Below are 13,266 nucleotides of genomic sequence, written 5' to 3'. Positions count from 1 at the left end.
GGCAATGAAGTTTCGGCAGCAAAGCCTGATGTTGGGACATCTTTGTTACACCACCGGTGCTGTTGTGCTTCAGTGAAAGTCATTTATTCATTCAGTGGCTCTCTCCCTCATGAGACCGCGTGAGGCCAGTGACCCATGCCTGTGCACCGCCATGTCCCCAGCACCTGGGATGTAGCCGGTGCCCAGTGAGCAGTTAGGTGAGCTCCGTGGTAAGTGCGTGTGTGATTATATCCGAGCAGGCTGGAGGGTAGTGAAGTTCTTGGCCCCTGACCTCGCCCTGACACCCACACGGCTTGTAGAGAGACCAGCACTTTTCAAAGCAAGTCCCTGGAAGCTGGAAGGGGATTCCTCCTTTGGAAGCTGTTCGGGCCCAGAACACACCACCCCAGTCCCTTCAGGACTCCCCAAGGAACGAGGCAGGCCTGGAGCTCATAGGGCATACTTACCATCACCTGATACTTCAGGCTAGTTTGCCGTCACCCAGGAAGCTTTGGGGGGCAGGGGTGATGGTGTGGGCCAGGACCTGTGTCTTCTCGGAATCTGAGGAACATCTGACGCCCCCTCCAACACAGGTGTTCAACCTCACATGGACTATGCCTGGGACAGCAGCAGGGACATAAGCTTGGAGATAACATTGTTAAGGAGCCTTGCACATCTCAGGGCCGCTCAGAGAGCCCCCCGATGCCCGCTTGAAGTGTCTGCCCTCCCCGTGCTCTCACAGACCGCGCTGGTTGGTGTGACGCAGCTGTAGCAGGGAGCTGAGTGTATTTTGAAGGCTTTTGGCCGGTGCTGGGAGAGGCCCGGGGCTTGCTGGTGAAGCAGCCTGTGTCTGCCCAGCCTCCTTTCAGGAGGGAATCTGACTTCGCACACGAAAGTGTCCAGACTGGAGAATGAGAACGCTAGCAAAGCCCCTTGGATCTGGGACTCAGTTTCCCACCGCAGAGAATGCGGCCCCCTCCGCTGACGGGTTGGCAGCGTTTCCACAGCAGAGGGCAGCAGAGCATCCTCACCTGCTTAGCCGGACTGTGAATCGGAAAACTGCTTCCGGGAATGCCGGGAGTGCATGGGCAAGAGAGAGGCCCGCAAAGACTGGGCTGAGAACTGACCTTTGTGCCTTGGGAGGGAGAAGTTCCAGGATCCCGGGCTTGGTGGCTTTGATGGATACAATTGTTGACAGGGCCAATCTTTAAACTCCCCAGTGTGTATTCATCCCAATACAAAGATGTCTTTTGGGAGCGAACTCGGCGGAGGGCAGGGATGGCGGTGGTTTAACTCGTGCCCCATACTCCCTGGTCAGGCCTTGGCGTGTGAGTGTAGGGTTTGTTTCCTCTGTGCCCTCCGGACAAGGGGTGGCTGCTGCTGTTACTTCCTGTCCACCCCTGGAAACATGTGGCCATTGCCCCTTGCCAGCTTTCCAGAGGTTTGCTGTCTGAATCCATGTACCCCGCAGGTGGGTGGAAAGTTCGGGCGGACACCGCCCTCACTCGTCTGCTTGGCCAGACACAGGGGCTTTGTGTGTGCTCGGAGCTCGGGCTCATTCATGAGGAGGGAGGTAGGTGTCTGTGCACCCGGGGGAATCCAGACTTGTTTACCCCAGCAGCACTCGGATTTTTGTGTAGGCTGCCTGCTCTCCTCCTGGGCTTTCTCCTCTCCATCCCCTGGCTGACGGAGCAAGTGGCAGTCGGAGCCCCAATGTCAGCCACGTCGTTGAGTGCTGGTATCAGAGTGGCATGCAGGTGACCATGATCTGTCAGAGAGGACAGACGACACACAAACCGGAATGGGCTTAGAAACCGGGCCCGCAGCACCCTGCGGCTCTCAGCGGAGCACAGGCTGCCTGTGGTTCGAACCCTGCATGGTTGGAAGGGGTCAGAGTTTGCTGCTGAGAAGAGTGTTAGAGGTGCCTCTCGACAGACCCATCGAGCTGTTTAGCTTTTAGCTCTGTCCCTCCATCTGAAGCTCAGGGCTCCCCTTCTAAGGGAAGCACAGAATGTCTGCCCTGCTGACACCCTCTGACGCCGCAGTTTTGACTCTCCACTGGAGACACGTCCAACCACACAGGACAGAGTAAACGAAGAATGGCCCAGCTAGACAGTTCAATATTAAACAGCTCTGGAGAGTGAGGTTGTATAAAAATTATTATCAGGGAAAGATGTGATACATTTTTTCTTAAAATCGAAAGTTGTCAAACAGTGTGGTCTTACTTCAGTTAAAGTGTGTGGGGGGGGTGCGCACGCGCACGTGTATACATGTGAACGCGCATCTATAAAAATGGCTAGAAATGTCTGCCCAAAGAAAGCGGAAGTTATTGCTGGGTGATGGAATTATAAGTGATTTAAATTTTTTATTTTGTCTATCAGTTTTTTCCCCAAATTTTTACAATAAAGATGTGATATTTATGACTGCACAAAATTTTACTTTTTTTCCCTAACTGCCCATCACATTACTTCTGCCCAGAATAGTCGGGTCTGAGTGAAACCTCTTCTACTCAAGGGTCTCCCTACGTCATCTCCAGAAAATTGCACACCCGGATGGCCCCTTGCTGGCCGCCTAGAATTTTCCTAACAGAAATATTTCACGTAAAGCCCATATAAAAGCTTCCATACCTGGAATTTTCTGCATTTATTTGGCAAAAGTGGTGTTGAAAACATTTTTCAAAGATCATAAACGGCCCCAGGTCACTCTCAGAATTCAGAAGAAGTTTATCTCTTGCAACGAACAGGTGCTTTCTTCCCTCATGCAGTGAGAGGGTGTGTCCCCCGCCACCCGGGCACCCCAGCCACGGCATCTGAGGAACAGTAGCTTTTCTCACCTTAGAATTCTGATGTAATGGTCCCCTTCCTCTCCCTCTTAATTACTTAGCTCTTCCCTTTCTAATGACTTTCTTCTATTTCATGTTATCATTTTTCCACTGGAAGCTAAGTCAAACCCTTTTTGAAAGTAAACAGGAATTTAAAGAACTAGAATGTTATCCTTCTTTTACAACAGAAGCTCCCTATGGGCAGAGACTGTGGCTCTTCGTGGTTATATTATCCGCAGGCTCCAAAACAGGGCCTGGCAATAACAAATGGCCAGTAAATGTTGGATGGGTCAATGGATGAAGGATGGATGAAGGATGGATGGATGGATGGATGGATGGATGGATGGATGGATGGATGGATATGGATGGATGGATGGATGGATGGATATGGATGGATGGATGGATATGGATGGATGGATGGATGGATGGATGGATGGATGGATGGATATGGATGGATGGATGGATATGGATGGATGGATGGATATGGATGGATGGATGGATATGGATGGATGGATGGATGGATATGGATGGATGGATGAGTAACCAAGGAGAACCAAGGTAGGAAGGACTGTTTCTACAGAGCGACCCACAGAGCCTACGTGGCATCTACGGTTGGCTCCCGTCCGAGTCGGGCAACTGCTGTGTCCCAGGGCTCTCCTTGTGTTCCTGCCACTCTGTCTGCTGCTGGGCCACTTCCACTGGCAGGTGGAGCCGAGAGCTGCCCTGCCCGGGCTTGTGACACTCAGCCCTACTGGCTGGATTCCTACTCGCCCAACCCCATCCCTACTCTTCTCCCACTTAAACCAGTTTCAACTTTTATTTATTTATACCTTAAACGACATTTTTTTAAGTGATCCAAAAACAACGTCCTTAAAGAATTGTTCTACCTAAAAAGACCCTGTGACCCAGCTTCATGTTACAGCACAGAAGAGCATTAGCCAAAGGGCAGGAGCCACGGGCTCTCGTTTTGGCTCTTCCAGAACATCCCATGTGCTGTCCATCCAAAAGGGTTATTCACCCTTGCCCTTCCTCACTCCCAGCGAAGATCAACAGAAGTATGTCATCAGATCACCTTAAAAGACCTTAAATCCCTAGAGCACGCACACACAGAGAGGCAAGGTTGAAGGAAGGGTGTCCAAAGCCCCAGGGGACTGCTATCCCTCACGCGGCCGCCAGTCAAAGATTAGCTACTGTAAAAAAAAAAAAAAGTTGTCTTCCAAGCATCTTGTTTCTTGCCCCACAAGCTGCTCCTGGATCTGGGGAATTTGGGTGTGGGGACCCCACCAAAGAGAGAGCTCCGGAGCAGCCCAGGGGTGAGATGTGTGCTGAAAGGACAGTTCTGCCTCCAGCTCTCCCTCTCCCCATCTGCTTCCGAAGTGAGGGCATGTGACCGAGTCTGTGGTTTCTCCTCTTGCAGGAGCAGCTGGAGAACTATGACTTCACCAAATTCCACTCGCTGAAGCCCAAGCTGATCGAGGCGGTGGACAACATGCTGAGCAACAAGATCTCGTCCCTGATGAACCTCATCAGCCAGGAGGAGATAAGCATGCCCACGCAGCTCGTGCAGGGCGGCGCCTTCGACGGCACCACCGAGGGCCCCTTCAACCAGGGCTACGGGGAGGGCGCCAAGGAGGGCGCCGATGAGGAGGAGTGGGTCGTGGCCAAAGACAAGCCCATCTACGATGAGCTCTTCTACACCCTGTCGCCCGTCAACGGCAAGATATCCGGTGTCAACGCCAAGAAGGAGATGGTGACGTCCAAGCTGCCCAACAGCGTCCTGGGCAAGATCTGGAAGCTGGCCGACTGTGACTGTGACGGCATGCTGGATGAGGAGGAGTTTGCGCTGGCCAAGCACCTCATCAAGATCAAGCTCGATGGCTACGAGCTGCCCAGCAGCCTGCCCCCCCACCTCGTGCCCCCCTCCCACAGGAAGTCCCTGCCGAAGGCCGACTGAGTTGCAGGCTGCTCTCAAGGCAGACCGTGGGTGGTAGGGATTGGGGGGCCTGGGCCTGAGGCCCGTGCAGCCACTGACTCACTGACCCTGACCACGGCACTGCCCTCTCTGGGCCTCGGTTTCCCCACCTGTGGAATGAGGCGGGCAGTCACGGGACACTAGATATGAGGTTCTTTCACCTCTAAAATTCCCTGGGTTTCTATTAAAATATTGGGAGGAGGGGGTGGATAAGGAGATTGAAGGGTCGAGAAAAAAGAGAAATTGACCACAGTACTTGGCAGCCTAGAGAGACATAGACATGGAGGCGGGCTGTAGAGAATCCCACAACCATAGGGAGTCAGCCGGGGGCTCTTCCAGAACCGGGGAGCCTGGGCTGCACTGGGCCACACAGCATCATGCACCTGCCTTGGCTCCTGTCGGTCCCTTAGAGGGTACCAGAAGGGAGCAAAGTTGATCTTATTTATTTTGTTCCCTGCTGTACTGAGAGTGGAAAACAATAGAGCACAGAAGGTTTCTATTCTCTCTCGGCCGTCTACCAAAGAGAAGACTGCTGCCCCCGGGTTGTGCCTGTGTGGGCCCCCGTCCCTCCTGCAGGCTCAAGCAGGACAGGCAGCCAGGTCAGCAGAGAGCATCTGTGATACACAGCAACCCCCTGACTAACCCACCCGGAGCTCCCCCCACCCCGGACCCTTCCCAGTTGCATTTGGTTAGGAATTTGGAACTCAGAACCTTTATTAGCCCCTGGCAAGATTTCTAGTATTCAAGCCATGTTGAAGTCTGAAGGTTGGCTTTTCTTACTAGTCTGTCCCATAATTTGTAGCAAAGTCTATTTATCATATTCAAACAACAGTAAAGGAAAGAAGTGGTTCTCTGCAGTCGTCAGTGTGGTGACATGTCCCCAAGGCTCCTTGGTCAATGGCAGGATTTAAATTTAAACCCATGTCTCGGTGCCTGCAGTGTGCTGGGCCTAGGGACTCACGGGGAACACAAGGTGAGCCCGCCCCAGGCTGTCAGGTAGAAAAGGTCATTCTCTAGCTTTAGACACTATTTTTATTCAAAAAAAAAAAACAGGCATTTTTATTATGTCCAGTTTTTCTTTCTTACAGGAAAAGCCTTTTATACAGACACAGGACGGAATCTTTCCTATGAAACCTTTTCTTCAAAAGGCGGTGAGGGTCATACCATGCATGCCCATCACCCGGCCAGATTTGGCTCCAAGTGTTCTCTCTCTGAGTCTCAGTATAAAGCTGTCTGGTCCACTCGCTCAGGCGCCCATCAGATGGAGGTGGAGGCAGGTAACGCTCGCTGGCCCCTCCCTCCTCTGTGGGCTGCAGCCTGGGGACTCACGTCATTATGATTTACGTGATACAAAAGAGAGGCGCAAAATGGTGATGGCCGCACGGCATCGAAGTGAAGGAAATAACAGCCCCGCCCGAGCCTTCCAAAAACCACATTGTTTTCCTTTTCTGATATCACCTGTGACATCAGGGTCAGAAATGCAGACGTAAGAGAAAATTTTTATTTGGGGGAAGCTTTTGTCCAGACACCAGTCCTCACACTCTCTAGTTTAGTTTCTAAATAATGTCACTTTAAGAGAAGTAAATTCATAATATGATTTTTATTCTTAATGAGCACTTTTAAATTAAATTAATTTTAAGTTAATCAGAAACGTAGCAAAGAAAAGATTTATGTCAGTACTGTAATATAAGCAGACGGTTTGGTGCACGCATGAGGACTGCCCAAGTGTGTACCCACAAGGGAGTCCTGCAAAGGGCAAAACAGTGAAGAAGAGAGAAGTCATTGGCCCAAAGGTTTGGAGATGCCGCGTTAGCTGATTTTCCGTTCAGAATTATCCTGCTCCTTTAATTCTTCTCGTCATATATAAAGATGTGTGTACGTACATGCACCACATGAGTATGTATTCGTGATACTTGTCAATGTGTGTATGTGCAGATATGGCCAATTTTGTCTATGCAGGGACAACTAGGAAAGCTTGTAGCGGACTGAGGTTTCTGCTTTCTACAGGGAAGGAACCTTCTCGTGGTGTTGTGATCGCCGCCCCCACGCCGTCAGGGGCAGAACATTTGGCAGCTGCTTCCTTTCCCTGCTGAGAAAGGAAAAAAAAAAAGGAAATCACACACCCATTTTTCTTAACATCTTCTCTTACAACATGAAGTCATCATGAAAAGCTGATTGGAAAGAAAAGCCCTGGAAAACCTCAGGGATGGCTGCCAAGGATGAGGACCCATATGTTCCCAGGACCCGCACAAAGTTCCTCGAGTCTGTGTCCAAAACACCCCTTATCCTGCCTCCCTGTGAGCAGGGCTGGGGGACAGCAGAGCCCTCTAGAATTCCGTTCACACTGCCCGACCGCATTGCCCTCCGCCTACCACCCCAATTTTCAAAGGACCCCCTCGGCCAAGGGTTTGCAGCTGGGCAGAAGGGGGGAGGTAGGTAAACAGCACTGAGACCCTCCATGCTCTCCACAATTCCACGAAAGATCTAAGAATCCTGAATCTGTTTTCCACACAGCGCCTGGTACCATGTAACAAACCTCCACAGCCTTGAGTTTAGGGGGGAGAACAATTTCAGCCTCCCCCCCCCCAGAGTCAGCTTGCAAGCTGTAAGCCTGCTAATGAGGCCGTCCTGAACCGATCCGCAAAGGAACGTTGGACCGACACATCTCAACACCCTCCAGTTTCATGGCGACATGCAGACGTCCAACCTGCTCCAGCCTCACACTCTCCAGCCCAGTGTGGTGCATGGATTGCTTCCTCGCCCGCGCACTGGGATGGCCCAGGGCTCACCCTGCGATGGGGAGGGCCATTCGTGTCGCTGCCTTTCTCTGGCCTGGGTTCTCCTCGGAGCACTTGTCATCATGCAGCTAGAGCGTCTTTAGATTGGAGCTGTGACTCCTCCCGCAGGACGGTGGGCCTTTGAGGAGTTAAATTCTGTATCACGGGCACTGGGTGTCCAGGCGGGTCAAAGAGTGTGTGTGGAGAAGCCAGTGCCTCCTGCCTTCCCTTGAACCCCTGCCTGAGTAGCAGCCCGCAGGGGAAGCCTCCGCAGAGCCCTGGCCCACTGCCCCTGACCACAGCCCTCTGCCACGCGCTGCTGGGTGTCCTGAGGAGCCGCCTGCCCGCCACACCGGGGATGTCTTCCACTGCAGCCCGCTGCCAGGCGTGGGCTTAGCCGCCGGAGTCTCGGCCTGACAGCCACCACTGCGGCCTCCCCACCGGGCGCCATTACACTCCTTCATTGGGCCCAGAGCAATACCCCAGGCAAATTGCCTTGAGGAGAAGGAAAGCGGTTAACAGAGGCGCTGTGTATTTCCTCTGCGGAACGTAGCAGACAAATAACATTCTTAGGACAGATAACCACTGAGTTTATGCAGGTAAACATGGGCCTAATTTAAGAGTGTATCAAGTTACATGTCCGTTAGCCAATGCAGTTAATACACCATGCTTCTATTTTTTGTAATCTTGTTTAGAAATTCCGAACAGACACAATCTATTGATCAATAAACTTCTGAAAAAAGTACTACCTTTCCTCCGTTGGTTCTGGTTTTCCAGTGACCCAGTTGTCCCAGGAGAAAAGCAGGGATCCAACAGAAATGAGGCAGAAGACTTAGGGGGGGAGTGTGGGCCCCTTCTGAGCACCATCCCTGTGACCCCTCAACTCTTCCTGTGTCCGCAGTGGGGCTTCTTGAGCTGGAAAGCAGCTCCATCTGCTGGGGGCAGAGGCCAGGTCTGGGAGCAGGCCCCAACAGAGGATGACTGGAGACCAGGACAGAAGGAACTACGGATGGGGGTCCCTTTGGAGGCTGGGAAGGGCATCGTTGAGCACGCTCAAAGGAGACGGGTACCTGCCGCCTCGTCCTCTCCAGCTCGGAGGCCAGCCCCTGTGCCCGAAGGTGCAGGAGTGCTAGGGTAGGCACCCCCTGGCCGGCTGGCACTGCTGCTGCCACTTGTCACACACCCCCGTTGCAGACATCTGGGTTTTCCCCACCATCACCCATCTACCCTTGTGATCCAGACCCGGAATTTCCTTTGCAAAGCACTCCCTACTTGCCCACCCTCCGTCTGAGCCACAAGGTTTGGGTGAGATAGACACCTCTCCAGGGTGGGTCCTGATTGGCTTGAGCCAACGAGAGTATTTTGTCCCCCTGGTCACAAAAATTGGTTCAGGAATGGACATGTGGCTCAATTCAAGCCTACGAGAGCCAAACCCCTCAGACTTCTCTTCCAGCTCTTGAGAGAGATGTTCTTTCTTCTCTGAACCATGCAGTGTAGAGAAGTGAGCCTATTGGTACAACAGTATGAATGGCATTGAGAGGAGTGGCCAGAGCTCCTGGGGACAGAGGAGCGAGGTTGTGCTGGCGGCAACCACCCTCTGGAGCATGGAGGTGAAGGAAGCATCGAGAAAGGCAGAGGGAGTTCCGGCCTGTGGTGGCATCGTTTGAACTGCTGGGTCAAACCTCACCTCAAGTCCTCCTCCTGCCAGACATTTCAGTCCTCTGGGCCAATACTTTTATATTGTTTAAATCTGTTTGACTTGAGATTTTAGTTACTCACCACATAAATAATCCAAAACTAGGTACTGACGAACAAGGTATTGTCATTTCAGCAGGGGCTGCAATCCGTTGCAGCAAAACAGGGGCCAGTCCTTGCTGCACGTGCAATGGCTTCAGCTGCATCCGAGCTAAGGAGGAAGGAGAGCAGTTCCCCAGCCCCACTCATCAAGCTGCTACAACAGCCCTGTGGAGGTCTGTGTGCAAAGCATCACGCAGCTCCAGCCTGTCCTCTGGTGTCACATCATACAAGATGCCCTGGACCAAGGCTCTTAGGAGGAGGAGAAACAAATTGGGAGAGAGGGGGCAGGTGAACCTGCTAGAAGGAGCAGGATTTTAACTGGGGCTGATAGGATAGGAAAATGTGGACAATGAGGAGCAGAAGGGACATTCTAAGCTGAAACAACAGCCGAAGCCCCAGTGTGAGCAGGAAAGCTCTGGTCCCGTTGAGGCAATGCGGAGTCTCCATGGGCGTGAGCAGAGCTGTGCTCTGGGAGGAAACCTGGGGGGCTGTGCACAGGCTGATGTGCGGGCAAGGTGTAGAGTCGGGAGCCGTGATGGGGCCGCGCGGGGGCAGTGCAAGCAGACAGGGTGGGAGGGTAGACCGTGGGGTTCTGGGGAGCACGGAGCGGCGGCCACTGAGGACTGGGGCTGTGAGCGAGGAAGAAGCCTGGGCTCACTCCAACATCGGGAAGCCAGCCAATGGCAGGAGGGACCACACAGGGCAACAGGGGAGGAAGCTCTTCTGAGATGCAGGGGAGCTGGCCCCACCCCAAGAGCACCATGCCCCTCACTCCCAGCCACGGGCCCAGGGTTCCAGAGTCTTGCCTAGCTCTGGAGGGCAGGCTGTGGCCTTTGCTCCTCTCACCAGCCTCAGCTGCCAGAGACACCTGCCTGAGGATTGCGGCATCTCCTCTCACAGTCTCCGGGGCTGTTGGACGAACCCACAGACACCCACCCCAGACCAGTGACGATGACCCTGAGGTTAGCCAGAACATTTCGTGAAGCCACCTTAATTAGAACTCTCTCTGGCATGCAGTTCAAGATTGCTCAGCGAGGGAGGAAGAGTGGCCTGCAGACTCCTGCCACAGCCCCTGCCCTGAGCCCCGAGACCCAGACGGCTCTGTGGAAGCACGGATGTTGGGGGCTCACCATGAAGCCCCCAAAAGTAAACAGTGTCTCTGGCTTTGGAGGAGACTCTCATTCCCACGGCCTTTGCAGCTCCAAGTTACCCCTCCCAGGGAGAGTGCCCTTCAGAAAGTGGCCCCTGGGCGTGAGGGAGCACCCACTGTTCAGCCCTGGGCCAAGTCAGGGCCTGGAAAGCCGAGCCCCGGGGTCCGAGGACTCCCCTCCCTCCATGGTGCCATTCCCCTGGACAGGATGAGAGGGCCAGTATGCTCCCTCCCATCCCCACCCCTGTGGGTGCTCACAAAGGGCAGTACCACACTGGGAAGTGGGTGCAGAAGCTTCTAACCAGGGGCTTGGCCATGTGGGTGCCTTTTACCTGGACTGCAGCACCCCCACGGCACTCCCACCCAGAGCCAGCTCGGGGCACATCCTACGGGCCTCTGTGCTGACATTGGGAGCATCCGAGGTTGGGGGGGAGGATGAAGGAGGAGATCCTGGGGCCACAGGCTGCAGCATTCCTGAGCCACCCCCTCCCAGTCTGGGCCACGCCCTTTGGCAGGTGGGAGGACAATGCCCGCTGTGTGCCGTCACCCCTGCCTGCCGGCTCAAGAGGAGGGCCATACCATGGCCCCAGCTCCAGCCTTGGCCTCTCCTGTGGTTCTCTCCCTCCCCACACAGCCCCTGCTATCTGCCATTTCCATCCGTCCGATAGGGTCTCCTTCCAGGCACAGACATCGCCAAGGTGAGCGGTTTCCTGTTTTCTTCCCGCCTGCCCTTTTCATCCCGAGGAGTAGCAGCCAGTCCCCATGGTCCGAGGAATCTGGAAAGTGGGGTGGGGCAAAGGTTTCTGAGGCGTTCAAGTGTAGGGCACCAGCCGGGAACTCCAGAATCTTATCTGGCTAGGCCCTAAGCCGCAAACCCCCCCTCCAAATGTAGGGACCCTTCACACTCCTTCCCCAACCTCCATGCCCCTCAACATCTCCAACTTAGAGAAATATCCAGTGGCCCCTCATCCCTAAAGGTCTGCAGGCCTGCTGGCTGGTCGGTCCCACAGTCCCCAGCAGCTCCCTGGGGCCACAGGGCACCTGAAGCAGGAGGCCAGCCCCAGGGCCGCTCCCCCAGTCCTGTCCCACCATGGACTCTGCGTACGAGACGAGCCACATTCGCAAGCTGCAGGCACAGCACAAGCGGATGCAGGAGAAGACTTTCACCAACTGGATCAACAACATCTTCCAGCGCGGCCGGGTGAGTGTAGCGGGGCGCCCCCAGAGTCCGCCTCTGCTGTCCCCCTCGCTCCCTGGCCAGTGGACTCTGGGGGCCAGCCATGAGGTCATCCGGCTGAGACTTCTCGCAGACCCCAGAGCCCAGCTGCAGCCACTTCTGTTGACTGTAAAGCACAGCTGAGGCCAGTCCGCCTTCCTTAAGGAAGCTGCCCTGGACTGCACCTCCAGGGTGGGCCAGACAGGTGAGGGGGACTGTCCCTGCGCTTTTCCCTGCCCCTCCCAGGTGGGCATCAAGATCCAGAACCTGTACACTGAGCTGGCTGACGGCACCCACCTACTTCGGCTGCTGGAGCTCATCTCGGGGGAGGCCCTGCCACCCCCCAGCCGGGGCCGCATGAGGGCACACTTCCTGGAGAACAGCAGCCGCGCGCTGGCTTTCCTCCGGGCCAAGGTGGGCACTGGGGAGCCAGCTTCTGGGCAAGGTGCTGGGGCGGGCAGCGGGGATCTGCTGGGCTCCTTGATCACCTTTCCGGGGCTGGCCAGGGCAGAGCGGAGGCTCTGAAGCCGGAATCCAGGCGTAGCAACTGGGATACAGAGGTCCAGAAAGTCCAGCCCTTCCTTGACCAGTGCTCCCAGCTTAGAGGATGACAGACACTGGAGCAGGGACAGCCATCATCCCCGTGGGTGGGACTGAAATGCACTGGGGCCTGCAATGAGAATTGCAGGATTCTACACTGAAAGATTCCCTGTACTCTTAACTTTCTCCTTTCCTAAATAAGGAAATAATTGAGCAGGTAAGAGCCATGGTCAGCGGGCCAGCAGAGCCTGGATGCAGGGCTGTGGGAGGCAGGCTGAGCGGAGGACACAGAAGAGCCGTGCGCACTGAGCCGGGCGGCGGAGGGAAGAGGCGCACGTCTGCCTTGGAGAAGCTGGCTCAGTTAGCTGGCAGGAGCTGCACAAGCAGGATGGAGCCACGGTCTCGTGCAAGAAAGAGACCAGCCAAAGAAATAGTCATCGAAAGGAGGCAAAAGCTCCAGGGGCATGGAAGGATCCTCATGGCCAGCGTCAGGGGCCTGGGCAGGGGGCGTTCATACTGGGAGCCATACTGGGGAAGCCCACAGGGCTCCTGGCCTCAGGTCCGGAACCCATGAGGTGGCTGTTCCTGGAGCCTGCAACTGGCTGGGCAGAACCTGAGTGTGCGTGCCTGTCACTCATGTCCTGGGTTGGCAGTCACAGCCCCCTGGGAGCCTGGCACGGCTGACAGAGGCCAGGGCGGTTAGAAGCCAAAGCCAGGTATGCGGGCACTGCAGTCCCCAAGCAGAGGGAGGAGCAGAAGCTGACAGCCACAGAATGCCAGGCCCTTTTTGGTCCCAGGGACAATAGCCTGTGAGCCAGCCCTCTCCCTTCCAGGTACTTGGGAAGAGTGGGCGCCCCGTGGCCCTGGTCAGAGGCTCTGCAGCTCCCCTCGCACACAGCATGTCACTAATACGTAGTCTGTGAAGGTGACAGCCTTGTCTCCACTATACATACTGTTGCCCCAACACAGGGTGATTGAGCAGCAGAATGTGGGATGCACCCATTTCTGGAGGCC

At 54.9% G+C, this 13,266-nt stretch overlaps 2 protein-coding genes across 2 annotated transcripts in view; both read left to right on the top strand.

Annotated features, from left to right (window-relative positions):
- EHD4 (EH domain containing 4) overlaps nt 1-8,294 on the top strand; it is a 79,423-nt gene extending 71,129 nt beyond the window's left edge. Inside the window, exon 6 of the mRNA XM_045771346.2 lies at nt 4,218-8,294. Within this exon, the coding sequence (XP_045627302.1) occupies nt 4,218-4,754 (537 nt within the window). The 3' untranslated portion in view covers nt 4,755-8,294. The remainder of the gene's footprint in view (nt 1-4,217) is intronic.
- Nucleotides 8,295-10,931: 2,637 nt separating this feature from the next.
- The window catches only part of SPTBN5 (spectrin beta, non-erythrocytic 5), a 44,835-nt gene continuing 42,500 nt past the window's right edge, over nt 10,932-13,266 (top strand). The window contains 4 exon segments of the mRNA XM_087859164.1: nt 10,932-11,011; nt 11,474-11,540; nt 11,542-11,697; nt 11,959-12,126. Of these exon segments, the coding sequence (XP_087715290.1) occupies nt 10,932-11,011; nt 11,474-11,540; nt 11,542-11,697; nt 11,959-12,126 (471 nt within the window).

Source organism: Ursus americanus, chromosome 36 (genome assembly GCF_024610735.1).
Source record: "Ursus americanus isolate L20-20 chromosome 36, mUrsAme1.1.p, whole genome shotgun sequence".
Lineage (NCBI taxonomy): Eukaryota > Metazoa > Chordata > Mammalia > Carnivora > Ursidae > Ursus > Ursus americanus.
Note: the sequence above shows the minus strand (reverse complement) of the source record. Positions and strands in the feature narration are given on the sequence as shown.